Source organism: Rhinolophus hipposideros (assembly GCF_964194185.1).
Source record: "Rhinolophus hipposideros genome assembly, chromosome: X".
Classification (NCBI taxonomy): domain Eukaryota; kingdom Metazoa; phylum Chordata; class Mammalia; order Chiroptera; family Rhinolophidae; genus Rhinolophus; species Rhinolophus hipposideros.
The window spans coordinates 108,255,362-108,270,133 of record NC_138046.1 but is presented as its reverse complement, the minus strand read 5'-3'; the positions used below and the strand labels follow the sequence as shown (position 1 = coordinate 108,270,133).

The window sequence follows — 14,772 nt, the reverse complement described above, 5'->3', positions numbered from 1 at the left end:
GGATTTTTTTACCATGAAGATAAAAATTTAAAAAATGGCATCACAATAGGGATTTCTGTGGAAATGTGAAAGAATCCCATAGTAAACTTTTTTGGAGAATGGAATAGATAAAAAAATAAAACATCATAAATCTTCATTTTGCTGACTCCTTTCAGTCTTTTGTAGAATTGATTTATATCTTGATTTGCTTGGTGTATTAAAGAATGTAGGAGATAGTATATCTTAACAAGTTAGACTTCTCACTCACTCTCTCTTCTCTTCCCGAAACATAATTGAGCATCTGCGCTTTGGAAGGCTTTGTGCTAGTTCTGGGATTGCAGAATAAAGACCCAGCCTCTGCCTATAGAACATTGGAAGCTGGGAGCTTCAGTCATGTGAGGAAGATGTTGAGATCCCCTCTATGACTTACAGGAGAGTAAAAAGGACGAGTGAGACGGGAGGGGTTTCAGGTGAAAGCAGTCAAGTATAAAACCCCTGAGGCAAGGCAGTTTAAGTTTTCGCAGCTGCAAGTCACTCCCGCAATACACTTTTAAATAAAACTACACAGTGGACTATAGGAGGCTATGGGATTGGTGAGCAGTTTCCAGATCCTCAGATGAGGTGTCTGAGTTGAGAGAAAATGACTGGAAAACTGCACTGTGGGGTAAGGTCCAAAATTAAGGCCCAATAATATGGGCTCCCTGGACATTTGGAGAAACCAGCAGGGACTCACATCCCCTAAATGCAAATTTCCCTCCATAGTTTTCAGTTGCATATAAGGTCCCCTATCAAACAACAAGCTTTATAAGGGGACATGGCATAGATCTTGCTGATTCCTAAGCTGCAGTCGTCCGTTCCCTACCAGCCTGCAGAATTTTGCAGACAATCTGATTACAGGCTGCCATGGGAACTAGGGGTTAGCTCACCCTCTTGATATCAAAAATGGCCCCTGCCAAAGACACTGTTTCTTCACTGTTCCCTAGTGTAATCCCAGTGGGGCACCCATCTTGTGAGTACACTTGGTCAATAAATGGCTGTCTATCTCATCTCTGCATTGTCCAGTGTTGTGTGTGTGCAAACTACATGACCATAGTGTGGAAATCCCTTCCTCACTTCATGGGGGTCAACAGAAGGCCATAAAACATGGTTTTACAAATTACGTTGGTATGGTAGATAACCCAGAAAGAAATGTCCACTTGGGGCAGTGTATTAGTATCTCAGGCTTCCATAACAAAATACCCCAGACTGAGTGGCTTAAACAACCCAAAATTCTTTTTCTCACTGTTTTGGAAGCTGGAAGTCCAAGATCTTGAACTGGGAGGGTTAATTTCCTCTGAGACCTCTCTCCTTGGCTTGTAGACAACGACCCTCTTCACTTGGCCGTCTCATTGTGTAAAAGCATCCCTGGTTTCTTTTTGTGTGTTGTCATTTACTCTTGTAAGTATACCACTCAGATTGCATCATGGCCCAACTCAATGGTCTCATTTTAACTTAACCATCCTTTAAAGACCTTATTTCCAACTACAGTGACTTTCTGAGTTACTGAGGGTTACGACTTCAACAATAAGTTTGGAGAACACAATACAGTTCCTAAAACGTAAGAATCAAGGATTTCCAGTCAAGATGGTGCAGTAGGTCAACTTGTGCTTGCCTCGTTTCATGACGACAGCAAAAGTACCAGTACACTACACAACAACCATCATTGAGAGTCCCATGAAGTCTAGATGAAACAAAGTCCTACTGCTAAGGACAAAGAGAAGAAGCCACCTGAAGACTGGTAGGAGGGTCAGAGACACAGAATGGGATGATCCTATACCCATGTGTGATCGTTAGTAATTGAGACAATACCTCAGCTGCAGAGGTTACCTCTAGAAGAGCGAGGGGTCCCAGCCCCATACCAGACTCCCCAGCTCAGGTTTCCACTGCTGGGGAGAGAAGTCCCCATAACTTTTGGCTATAAAACACAGTGGAGATTGTGGCTGAGTGAGACCGAGGGAGGTTGCATTCCTAGGTGCTCCTCTTAAAGGGTCTGTGCATGGAATTATTTGCTTATAGACTCACTCGCTCTGTGCTCCAGCATTGGGGCAGTAGCTTGAGAGATGCCAGAGACATACAGGGAGAAACTGAATAGTCTTGCTTCAGGGTGAGTGCTGGTGGAGCAGTTTTCTGGCAGAATGCATTGTTTCTTTGTTGAGCCCTCTGCCATCCCCACCTGGAGACAAAGGTAGCTGACATACCTGAGTTACCATCAATGTGGCAAACTCCCTTTGTCCAATCTGGCCCGGTGATTCCCTGAGACCCTGCTCCACTCAAGGGCCAAACCAAGGTGCTTTAGTAGCTTTTCCATACAAATCGCCTATCTTGGCTCATGCTGGAGACTTTCATAAAATGTCTCAAAGGTTCATAAAATCCAAAGAAGCAACATTTGGCTTTAGCATGTCCAGTACCTGTTGCCGAGCAGCCTGAAGTCTGGCACTAGCAGTACCTGACCTCAGTTCATAGCTTGGCCACTCCCAGGCACCTCCAAACCCAGTGTGTGTGGCTGCCATCTATAGATTTGTTTGTTGCTCATGCCAGGTGGCCCTGGGGAGGGTGCAGGCTGTGGGTGAACTTGGCCTGTGGCGGGGCCCCTTATAGGAGGCCCCGGTGGTGGCACGCTGGGTGGTCAGCATCAGACCAAGCTGCAGCACTACCCACCTGCCTCCATGGGAAACACACTCAAAGAGCAGACTGCACAGGTACCAAGAGCCCTGCTAAAGCAAATACTGCTCTATAAGACCAGCCTCTGCACAATAGCTCCTCCATATAGTTATGGCCAGTCTCCACAACCAATCAGCCAGAGGGTCAGTTCCTTCCACTGACATACAAACATTAACCAATGCTGAGCTACAGCAGGAGGGCACATACAATGCACACAAGGGACACACCTCAGGCACACAAATCAGGTGACCAAGGAGACTACACCACTGGGTCCCACAGGACACCTACTACATAAGGCCACTCTACTAAGACCAGGAGACAGCACCCCAACTTGATATGTAGAAACAAACAGAGGGAGCCAGCCAAAATGGAGAGACAAAGAAACATGCCCCAAATAAAAGAACAGAACAAAGCTCCAGAAAAAGAATAAAACAAAATAGACTCAAGCAATCTACCAGATGTTGAGTTCAAAACACTGGTAATAATGATGCTCAAGGAAAACTTCAACAAAGAGATGGGAGATGTAAAAATGGAAATACAAAACCTAAAAGAGAAAAAGTCAGAAATGAAAAATACAATAACTAAAATGAAGAATACATTAAAAGGAATCGACAGTAGATTAGATGAAGCAGAGGACTGACTCAGCCATTTAAAAGATAAGGTAGCAGAACAGCAAAAAGAACAGCAAAAGCAAAAAAGAAAAAAAGAATCCAACAAATGAGGATAGTTTAAGGGGCCTCTGGGACAACATCAACCATACCAACAATTGCATCAGACATGTATCAGAAAGAAAAGACAGACAGAAAGGAATAGGAAACCTATTTGAAGACATAAAGACAAAAAACATCTCTAACCTGGCAAAGCAAATAGAAACACAAGTCCAGGAAGCACAGTGTCCAATACACTGTGAACCCAAAGAGGCCCACACCAAGACACATCATAATTAATTAAATCCCAAAGGTTAAAGTAAAAGAGAAAATCTTAGAAGCAGAAAGAGAACAGCAGTTAGTGACCTACAAGGGAACTCCCATAAGACTATCAGCTGATTTATCAACCGAACTTTGTAGGCCAGAAGGGATTAGCATGATATATTCAAAGTGATGAAAAACAAAGACCTACAACAAAGATTACTCTACCTAGCAAATTTATCATTTAGAATCGAAGGACAGATAAAGAGCTCCCTAGACAAGAAGCTAAAGGAGTTCATCACCACCAAACCAGTATTACAAGGAATGTTAGAGGGCCTTCTTTAAGACAAATAATAATAATAATAATAATAATAATAATAATGGAATAATAAAATGGTAATAACTACATATCTATCAACAATTACTTTCAATGTAAATGGATAAAATGCTCCAATCAAAAGACAAAGGGTGGCTGAAAGGATAAGAAAACAAGACACATATACTGCCTACAAGAGATTTACTTCGGATCGAAAGACACACAGACTAACAGTAAAGGGATGGGAAAGACATTTCATGGAAATGGAAACGAAAAACAAAACTATCTAAGATAGCCATACTTATAACAGACAAAATAAACTTTAAAACAAAGGCTATAACGGGACAGAAGGATCTAGTAATGCCACTTCTGTGTATTTATCTGAAGAAACTCAAAACGCTACTTTGAGGGAACGTGTACATCCATAGGTTAATTGCATCACTGTTTATGATAGCCAAGATATGGAGGCAGCCTGAGTGTCCGTCGATGGAAGAATGGAAAAAGAGGAGGTGGTACATACATTCAATGAAATATTACTCAGCCATAGATGGGAATAGGATTTTGCCATCTGCAGCAGCATAAGGGGATCCGGAAGGTATTGTGTAAAGGAGTATGTCAGACAGAGAAAGACAGATACAATGTGATTTTGCTTATATGTAGAATCTAAGAACAAAATAAACAAACAGAAAACAGAAATAAACTCATAGACACAGAGAACATTTTGATGGTTGTCAGACAGGAGGGACTTTGGGGTAGGTAAAAATGGGGAAGGGATTAAGAAGTACAAATTGGTTGTTACAAAGTAGTCATGGGGATGGAAAGTAAAGCATAGGGAATATAGTCAATGATATGGTAATAATGGTATATAGTGCCAGGTGGATACTAGACTAGTCAGGGGGATTACTTAAATTATATAAATGTCTAACCACTATGCTGCACACCTGAAATTAATATAAAATAATACTGAATGTCAACTGTAATTGAAAAATTAATAACCAAGGGGGAAAAGTTGAAGGGCAATAAAATTTTCAAATTTCCAGATATAAAACAAATAAGTCATGGGGATATAATATACAGCATAAGGAATACAGTCAATAATATTGTGATAGTGTTAGACGGTTGCTGGATTTATCATGGTGATCACTTCTTTAGGTATATAAATCTGGAATACATATGGTGTATACCTGAAACTAATATAATATTGTATGTTAGCTATATCTTAATAAAAATCTTTTTTAAAAGGAATAATGCCACTGTGAGATATATTTTTCATGTGCCTTAATTAAATGAGAACAAGTTGTCTTTTGTATAAGAAAGTAATAAAGAAATCCTTGAAATTGAAAAAAAAAAACAGAAACACACAATGGGATTTATAGATGATGTAATACAGAATTGTACACCTGAACTTATGTAATTTCATTAACAATTGCCACCCCAATAAATAAATTTAAAAAAACAACAACAACAACAAAAAAACAGAAATTAAAGTTGTGTTTACTATTATCTCAAAGCAGGAGAATATAGTGCACAAATTGGTATTTTATGCACCTTGTCTCCAGGGAGTTTCTGAAAAATAAGTGTGAACTCCCCTGAGATAAAATGCACAGAAGGCACTGTATTGATACTTTTTGCTTTGAATTGGTAGAGCCAGATTCCACCGTATTAAAGAAGCATGTTATACAGTAAAGTTACAGGATAGAAAATCAATGTACAAAAATCCATTGCATTCCTATATAATAACAATGAAATTTAAGAACAAGAAATGAAGAAACAATTCCTTTTGTAACACACACACACACACACACACACACACACACACACACAAAGAATAAAATACCTAGTCATAAATTTAACAAAGGATGTAAAGGACCTATTAACTGAAAACTAAAAGGCCCATTAAAAGAAATTGAAGAAGACACAAAGAAATCAAAAGATATTCTGTGTTCATGGATTGGAAGAATAAACATAGTTTAAATGGACACATTATGCAAAGCAACACACAAATTCAATGCAATCCCTATCAAAATCCCAATGGCATTTTTAAAAGAAATAGAACAAAAGATCATCAGATTTGTATGGATCCACTAAAGACCCTAAATAAACATACCAATCCTGAGAAAAAAGAACAAGGCTGGAACTATCACATTCTATGACTTCAAATTATACTACAAAGCCAGAATAATCAAGACATCGTATTGGCAGAAAAACAGAAACACCAATCAATGGAACAGAATTAAGAGCCCAGAAATAAATCCATGAATTTATGGTTATTTAATTTATGACAAGGGAGATAAGAATATACAATGGGATAAGGACAGTCTAGTCAACAAATTATGTTGAGAAAACCAGACAGGTGCATGCAAAAAATGAAAGCAGACCACCTTCTTATATTGTATATAAGAATAAGTTCAAAATGGATTGAAGACTTAAATGTAATACCCAAAACTATAAAACTCCTAGAAGAAAACATAGGCAGTAAACTCTCTGACATTACGCTTAGTAATATTTTTTTCTGATACATCTCCTTGAGCAAGGAAAACAAAATGGCACTACATGAAGCTGAAAAGTTTTTGCACAGCAAAGGAAACCATCAACAAAACGAAAAGACAACTTACTCAATGGGAGAAGATACTTCCCAATGATACATCCAATAACGGGTGAATATCCAAACTTCATAAAGAACTCATGCAACCTAACACCAAAATAATTAACAATCCAATTAAAAAATGGGCAGAGGACCTGAACAGACATTTCTCCAAAGAGGACATACTGATAGCCAACGGACATATGAAAAGATGCTCAACGTCATTCTCCATCAGAGAAATGAAAATTAAAACCACAATGAGATTATTACCTCACACCTGGCAGAACAGCTATCATCAATAAATCAATAAACAAAAAGTGTTGTCAAGGAAGTGGAGAAAAAGGAACCCTCACTCGCTCTTGGTTGGATTGCAAATTGGTGCAGCCACTATGGAAAACAGTATGGAGGCTCCCCAAAACATTAAACAGAACTACCGTATGGCCCAGCAATTCTCCTTCTGAGTATTTATCCAAAGAAATCCAAAACACTAATTCGAAAAGATATATACACCCTTATTTTCATTTCAGCATTATTTACAATAGTCAAGATAAGGAAGCAGCCTAACTGCCCATCAATAGAGATTGAATGAAGAGGTGATATATATATGCAATGGAATATTACTCAGCCATAAAAATGAATGAAATCTTAACCATTGCGACAACATGGATGGACCTGGAAGGTATTATGGTAAGTGATATAAGGCAGACTGAGAAAGACAAATACCATATGATCTCACTTATATGTATGTGGAATCTAAAGAACAAAATAAATGAACAAACAAAAGAGAAACAGACTCATAAAGAGAACAAATTGATGGTTGCCAGAGGGGAGGAGAGTTGAGGGAATGGATGAAAAAGGTGAAGAGATTAAGAAGTACAAATTGGTACTTATGAAATAGTCATGGGGATGTAAAGTACAGCATAGGGAATATAGTCAATAATGTTATAATAACTATGTATATTTCCAGGTGGGTACTACACTAATTGGGAGATCACTTCATAAATTATATAAATGTCTAACCACAATGCTGTACACCTGCAACTAATGTAAAATAATATTAAATGTCAACTTTAATTGAAAAATAAAACAAGAAGTACAAATTGGTAGTTACAAAATAGTCATGGGGATATAAAGTATAGCATAAGGAATATAGTCAATAATATTATAATAACTATGTATGGTGTCAGATGGGTACTAGATTTACTGGGGTCATCACTTCCTAAGTTATATGGATGTCTAATCACTATGTTGTACACCTGAAACATATAATAGTGTATGCCAATTATAATTAAAAAATTAAAAAATATTTTAAAAGATTAAAAAATAAATCTTCCAGCTTTTAAGTCATAATACTGGATTCTATTAGGTATATACCTTCTAACTTTATATCTCTGTCTTCCATAGTTTTATTTCTCACTTTAACCAGAAAATAAATAAAATGTAGTCTAAATAAATTGTCCAAATCATGAGTCTACTAGCTGTAGGTTCTATGATTTACTCACCTTCATTTCTCATCCTTTCATTTTGTCAATTACATTTTAATTTCAAGTACTTTCTGTGTTCTCTCAACGCTCTGTTTTCCTAATAGTCCTATTATTATCAAGATAAATATCTTCTCAATTCTCCTTAAAAATAAAAATTGTAATTTAAAAAAAGTTATAAAAAAGAATACAGATTTGTTGTTATGAAACAGTCCAGGGGATGTAAAGTACAGCATAGGGAGTATGGTCAATAATATTGTAATAACTATGTATAGTGCCAGGTGGGTACAACAGTAATTAGGGGGATCACTTTATAAATTACATAAATGTCTAACCACTATGCTGTACATCTGAAACTAATATAAAATAATATTGAATGTCAACTGTAATTGAAAATAAATTTAAAAAAACGAATGAAATTACACTGCATTTTGTCACAATATATGAAATTTAACTCAAAATGCGTCAAAGACCTAAATCTAAGACTTGAAACAATAAAATGAATAGAGAAATACATAGGTACTAAACTTATGGACCTTGGTCTCAGAGAAGATTTTATGAATTTGACTGCAAAGGCAAGGGAAGTAAAAGCAAAATTAAAAAATATGACTATGCACATATATCAAATTAAAAAACTTCTGCACACAAAAAAAACTCATCAACAAAACAAAGAGGCAACCAACCAAATGGGAGAAAATATTTGTAAACAACATCTTTAATAACAGGGTTAATATCCAAAATACTGGGGAGGGGAGCTGCCCCCCAAAAAAGTATACACATTTTAAGATATATTATCCATGTATTACTTTTCAAAGTTGAATTGAATTACAGTAGCAATGTGTAGTATGACATTCACTCAAAAGATGGCGTTAATCAAATGAATGCTAGCATCACTAGCGACAGGCTGGACAGTTAAAGAAAGCACGGCTGTCGTTGGAGGAGCCCAAGACCATTTTGAAGTGGTATTTGAAATTAGAGAATGTTGTGGAAGTACAATGACAATAGAGGAGTGAGTATGCAACAGAACCTACAACATGCCTAACAATTGCACACATTCGTGATAAGTTTGAGACGCATGGTACTATGTGAAGAAATTGAAACTGCATGTGCAGTGATACAAGTGGACACTTTGGTCAACGTTGCTCAAGCAGTAGTTCACCATAATCAGAAGTATCTGGACGCTGATGGTAACTACTTTGATCTGTACTTGTAATTGCAGAAGTCAAATGTGACTTGTATTTCATCTTTTGTTATCGGTATATATTGAGTATTACAATTTTAATACAGTTTTTTTCCTTTCTTAAAATGTGTATACATTTTTGTGGGTTTTTATTTTGTATCCTCTGTATATAAGGAACTCATACAACTCAACAACCAAAAAATAAATAATCCAATTGAAAAATGGGCAGAGGATCTGAAAAGACACTTCTACCAGGAAGACATACAAATGGACACTAGATATATGAAAAGATGCTCAACTTCTCTAGCTATTAGGCAACTGCAAATCAAAACCACAATGAGATATCACCTCACACCTGTGAGAATGGCTATTATCAACAAGACACGTAATAACAAGTGTTGGAGAGGTTGTGGGAAAAAGGAATCTTCGTACACTGCTGGTGGGAATGCAAATTGGTACAGTCACTATGGAAAACAGTATGAAGGTTCCTCAAAAAATTAAGAATAGAATTACCATATGAACCAGCAATCCCTCTTCTGGGTATCTACCCCCAAAACTCTGAGAACATTTATTCATAAAGATATATGTACCCCTATGTTTAAGACAGCACTATTCACTGTGGCCAAGACATGGAAAAAATGAAGTGTCCTCTGATAGATGATTGGGTAAAGATGTGGTACATATACAATGGAATATTACTCAAACATAAGAAAAGATAAAATACTGCCACTTGAGACAACATGGATGGATCTTAAGATTATCATGCTAAGAGAAAAAAGCAGACAGAAAAAGTCGATAACCATATGATTTCAATCACATGTGGGATATAAAACTGAAAGTGACAAACAACAAAAACTCATAGACACAGACAGTAGTGTAGCGGTTACCAGAGCAAAAGGGGGGCTGGTGGTAGCAAAGAGTAAAGGGGGTCAAATATATACTAACAGAAGGAGATTTGACTTTGGGTGGTAAACACACAATGCAATATACGGACGATGTGTTACAGAATCATACATATGAAACCTATATAATTTTATTAACTAATGTCACCCCAATAATTTAATAAAAAATAAATAATACACATGAAAGAATAGCATTTGCATTAGGTTATCTTGTGTGTATTTTGGCAAATTCTAAGAGAGGGCTACATTTAGGTGGGGAAGAAACAAGAGAAAACAGAGGTGGACATTTGGAAGGACATCTGAAAAGGACTGAAGAGTTGATCCTTGACAAAATTCTAGGAGCCCTGAGTTGCATCCAGGTTGGGGAAGAAAACACACCAACATTAAATAATAATCGCTCTGATGGGGGTAAGCTATTTAATTTTACATACTAAAGCAAAGTTTTGGTTGATTCAGTGTTCTTTCTGAGAGCATTGCATTTTCTCTGACATGTCCTGGATTAAAGAAAAAAGGAAATTCCTATTTAGGATGATATTATCTAGGTAAAAATCATAACTGCCATTCATTAAATACCCAATATTTGCCAGTCATCTTGACAGATGCTTTATACATGGTACATACATTCCTAGTCTTACAGGATATGGTTTCTGAAACTCAGTTGGCAGATGTAGAACTTGCAATATTCTCATATTCACAAGGGGTTAAGTAACAGAAATAGACTAGACCCCTGGTATGAATTTGTCTAGGGCACACACTGTTCCACTTGCACCCTGAAGCAGACCTTGTGTATCTTTATTCACTTTTCTTCTCACTACTCCAAATTATATCTCAGGCTATTTTAAAAAAGGACTTTGTGCTCAAAGTACTGAACTGGAAAACACAGCTTGAGCAATAAGGATACCAAAATAAATGAGAGGTATGAATAATAAAAGGAAGGATATAATATCTGGTAATAATATGGTCATCTACATATGCAGTGTCAGTTAACCTCAAAAGGTGGGGTCTTACAAAATTATCTGGCTCAATCCGTTTCCTATAGTAAATCTTTTACAACAGAAGTTAGGTAAGAGGCCGTCTGAGTCGTAAAAAGAAGGAACAGAACTGCGTGTTCGTTTTTTTTTTTTTTTTTTTTTGGTTGTTTTGGCTTTTTTCTGACAGCCCACCGCCTACTCTGCATTATCTGCCTTGTTCTTTAGCTTCCCCATCTCACATAACTCCTGGGATGGATACTTATTCTCTAAAACTTGCAGTAGGGAGATTACTCACGAGTTTGCCTGGACGTGGTAATTCCCAGAAAGCCGTTCATAAAGAGACAGGAGACAAGATGAGGACCCAGATAATGACCAGATTGTATTGGGGGTCCCGAAGAGACTTCCCGTCACCCACTCTTAGACCTACGCAATCAGGCTGACTTCAGCAAGGACTGTCTCAAGGAGGTGAGGGCGTTGTTATAAGAGTTGTGATAGAGGGAAGTGTCCAAGGTCCAAAGAGGAGTTTCATCGAAACTTCTGTGGGAAACTGAGGATACCTTCCACCCCAAAGCAGAGGGGGCGACAGAGATCCTGTTAGTCTTGAGAGGCGCTGTGACTGGTGTCGTGAAGAGTGGTGCTCACTTCCTCCTAGCGCACGACTCGGGCAGGGAGTGAGAGATCGTGTCTCGGGCGTGACAGATTGTGTCTTGGGCGCAAGGTTTAAGGGCAGGTGAGTGAGGAGTCCCAGGCAAATGCCCAGGCTTTTTCTTGCCCAGGCTATGGCAAGAATCCAAGTGAAGAGGTTGAATGAGGGAACGATCACCCCAGAGGCGCGCCTCTGCCGCCGCCAGCAAAGCCTGTCGCCTCTTCTCAGGCGGAGGGAATCCGGCGCAAAGCAGTCAGGCTGAGAGAAATTTCCAGCCTGAGGGTCTGAGGAAGATGAGGGCCTTGGTATAAGTGGACATCCCCAATTTAGCGGAGGGAGGAGGAGAAGATGCTAACAAGAGTTTAAATGAGGAAACGTAGGCAGAAATTTCCACCATGGCCCTGCTTGTAGCTCCGGGAGGACCTAAGCATGGCGGTCGGGTGGATGTGAGCTTTCCTTTCCTACTTGGATAAGGAAGCTGAGGGCCGTGACTTGAGGGGAAGAGTACCATGCCCTGAAGGAAATCAAGGGCAGAACTCTGACTGAAGTCTGAGGGAACCGTCAACCCCAGAACAGTGAGGTGACGTGGAACTTGCCACTGCCATCCAGGCAACCCTGGGAAGCCACAGGCAAGGCCGTCGGGCTATTTCTGCCAGGAGAGTCAGGGCGAGGGGCATTGCTTTGAGGTGTCAAATTCATAGCAGGAGAATAGAGGGGGCCCAAGACCTGCCCAAAGTTGACATGATGAACCTGACTGTGAACCTAGAAGACCCCCACACCCTAGAACGGAGGCGGCACACTGGCGGCCCACCCCACCCCACCCCCTCATCCCCAACCTCCATTGTCAACCCAATGCACCCCACGCAGGGCTGCCAGGCTACAGTCTAAAGGTCCCTCTAACGTCCTCCACAAGGTTCTAAGGGGACATGTTGATTAGAACAGGAGCCCTATGGAAACCTGCAGAGGTGGCCATGGTTAAAACTAAGGTGAAATGTCCCTGCTGAAGGTAAACACACCATCTCACTATCTCTCCTCCAGGTGCTGGCATCACCTACTCTTCTGCTCACACTGGTGCTTGCTGTCCCTGACCAGTGTCACCATGCCTCGGGGTCACAAGAGTAAGCAACGCCGCAAGGCCCAAGGTGAGACTCAGTGTCTCCAGGATGCTCAGGCCACTGCAGCAGCGGAAGAGGAGTCCACTCCCGCCTCCTCTCCTCAGTGTGAAGGTAATACCCAGAGTCTGTCTGCTGTTGGGACATGTAGCATTTCCCAGGGGCCTCAAAGCACGCTAACAACCACCTTTACTTCTGCAGGCATTTCTTGCCCTGGATCTGCTGAAGCTTTCCATTTCCAAGATAATAGGGCAGGTGCCTCTGAGGCCCAACCCTCCACTGAAAGCTTAGATGAATACAATTTATCCAGTGTGGCTCTGTTTTTGGAGCAGTTCCTTCTGTACAAGTATAAAATGAAACAGCCCATTACGAAGGAAGACATGCTGAAGGTTGTTGGTGAATATTACAAAGATAAATTTCCTGAGATCCTCAAGAGAGCCTCTGCGCACATTGAGGCCATCTTTGCGTTAGATGTGAAGGAAGTCGACTCAAACAACCACTTATATGACCTCATCAGCCAATTGAAACTCCCCAATAATGGGAGGGTGCGTGCTGGCAGGGGGTTCCCCAAGACCGGTCTGCTGATGAATATCCTGGGCCTGATCTTCATGAAGGGCAACTGTGTTGCTGAAGAAGACATCTGGAGATTCCTGAGTCTGATGCGCATATATGCTGGGAGGAAGCACTGCATCTATGGTGAGCCCAGGAAGCTCATCACCAAGGATTTGGTGAGGCTGCAGTACCTGGAGTTCCGCCAGGTGCCCGGCAGTGATCCTCCACGCTATGAGTTCCTGTGGGGCCCAAAAGCTCGCGCTGAAATAAGCAAGATGAAAATCCTAGAGTTTTTGGCGAAGGTTGGTGATACCGTCCCCAGTGCTTTCTCACCCCATTATGAAGAGGCTTTGCAAGAACAAGAGAGAGCACGAGCTGTAGATGCAAGGAGGGCTGCCACTACTGGTTAAGTCAGTATACCTTCCAGGGCCATGGTTAGCAGTATCTTTCCACCCCTAGAGAAGTCGGAGGCTTTTTATGCTTCAGACAAGAATATGTAACATCACAATAGGGATTATATTCTTAGAAATGTAAAAGAATTTCACAGTAAAATAGTTGGGATAATGAAATAGAAAAAAGAAAAACATGATCAATTTTAGTTTTTCTTGTTCCTTTTAGTCTTCAGTTTTGTAAAATTAAGTTATACTTTAATGTTCTTAGCTTACTCAAGAAGTTTGAAATATTAAATCTTAGTAAATTAGACCTTGTGTTTGCTGGCACTTTTTATCCATCACACACTGAGTATCTCTTCTTGGGAAGGCTCAGTGTTAGTACTGGGGATACTAAAAAAAATCCAGCTTCTACTTATATAAGTTTAGAGCCTGTGAGTTACAACTATTTGAGGAAGATGGTGAACCTTTTCACAGCATTAACTGATTTCAAGTTCTACAAAATGTGTCAGAAACCCACAGAAAACACTGACAGTATTTATATTTTAAATAAAAACTATTAAGTTGCTACATTTTATTAAAAATAAATGGTTACTTTAAAGTATAAAAATTGCTTATTGTTATTCATTCTTGAAAAACACAAAAACATAGAAAAATGTACATCTGCTTTCTTAAACTTCCTTTCTGGAACACTGAGCTTGGGGGGTAAAGTCAAACGCCGCAGTGAGCAGCATGGAAATATCATTTGACTGTAGAGGAACGTCACAGCGAAAAGGTGAAATACCCATTATGATCTATAGGGAAAGTAAAAAGAATGGGTGAGGAAGAAGGTGTTCCTTATGAGAGCAGGATGTTTCCTGAGCAAGGCAGTTTGACACTTGGGGAAGTCCTCAATGGAATATCATTTTCATTTATGCTATAAGGTGGGCTAGTTGAGGTTTTGGAAATGGTGAGACCCTCCAATGGTATGCTTCAGAGTTGAGAGTCAAAGTGTGTTAGTCTGCTCAGGCTGCTATAACAAAGTACCACACACTGGGTGGTTGAAATAACAG

At 39.5% G+C, this 14,772-nt stretch overlaps 1 protein-coding gene across 1 annotated transcript; it reads left to right on the top strand.

Moving 5' to 3' along the window:
• Positions 1 to 12,766: 12,766 nt before the first annotated feature.
• On the top strand, positions 12,767 to 13,741 carry LOC308495152 (melanoma-associated antigen B5-like; the record flags this gene model as incomplete). Its single annotated transcript, XM_081043074.1, has 1 exon — positions 12,767 to 13,741. One exon carries the CDS (start codon positions 12,767 to 12,769, stop codon positions 13,739 to 13,741), a length of 975 nt encoding a protein of 324 aa, XP_080899200.1.
• Between the last annotated feature and the right edge of the window lie 1,031 nt (positions 13,742 to 14,772).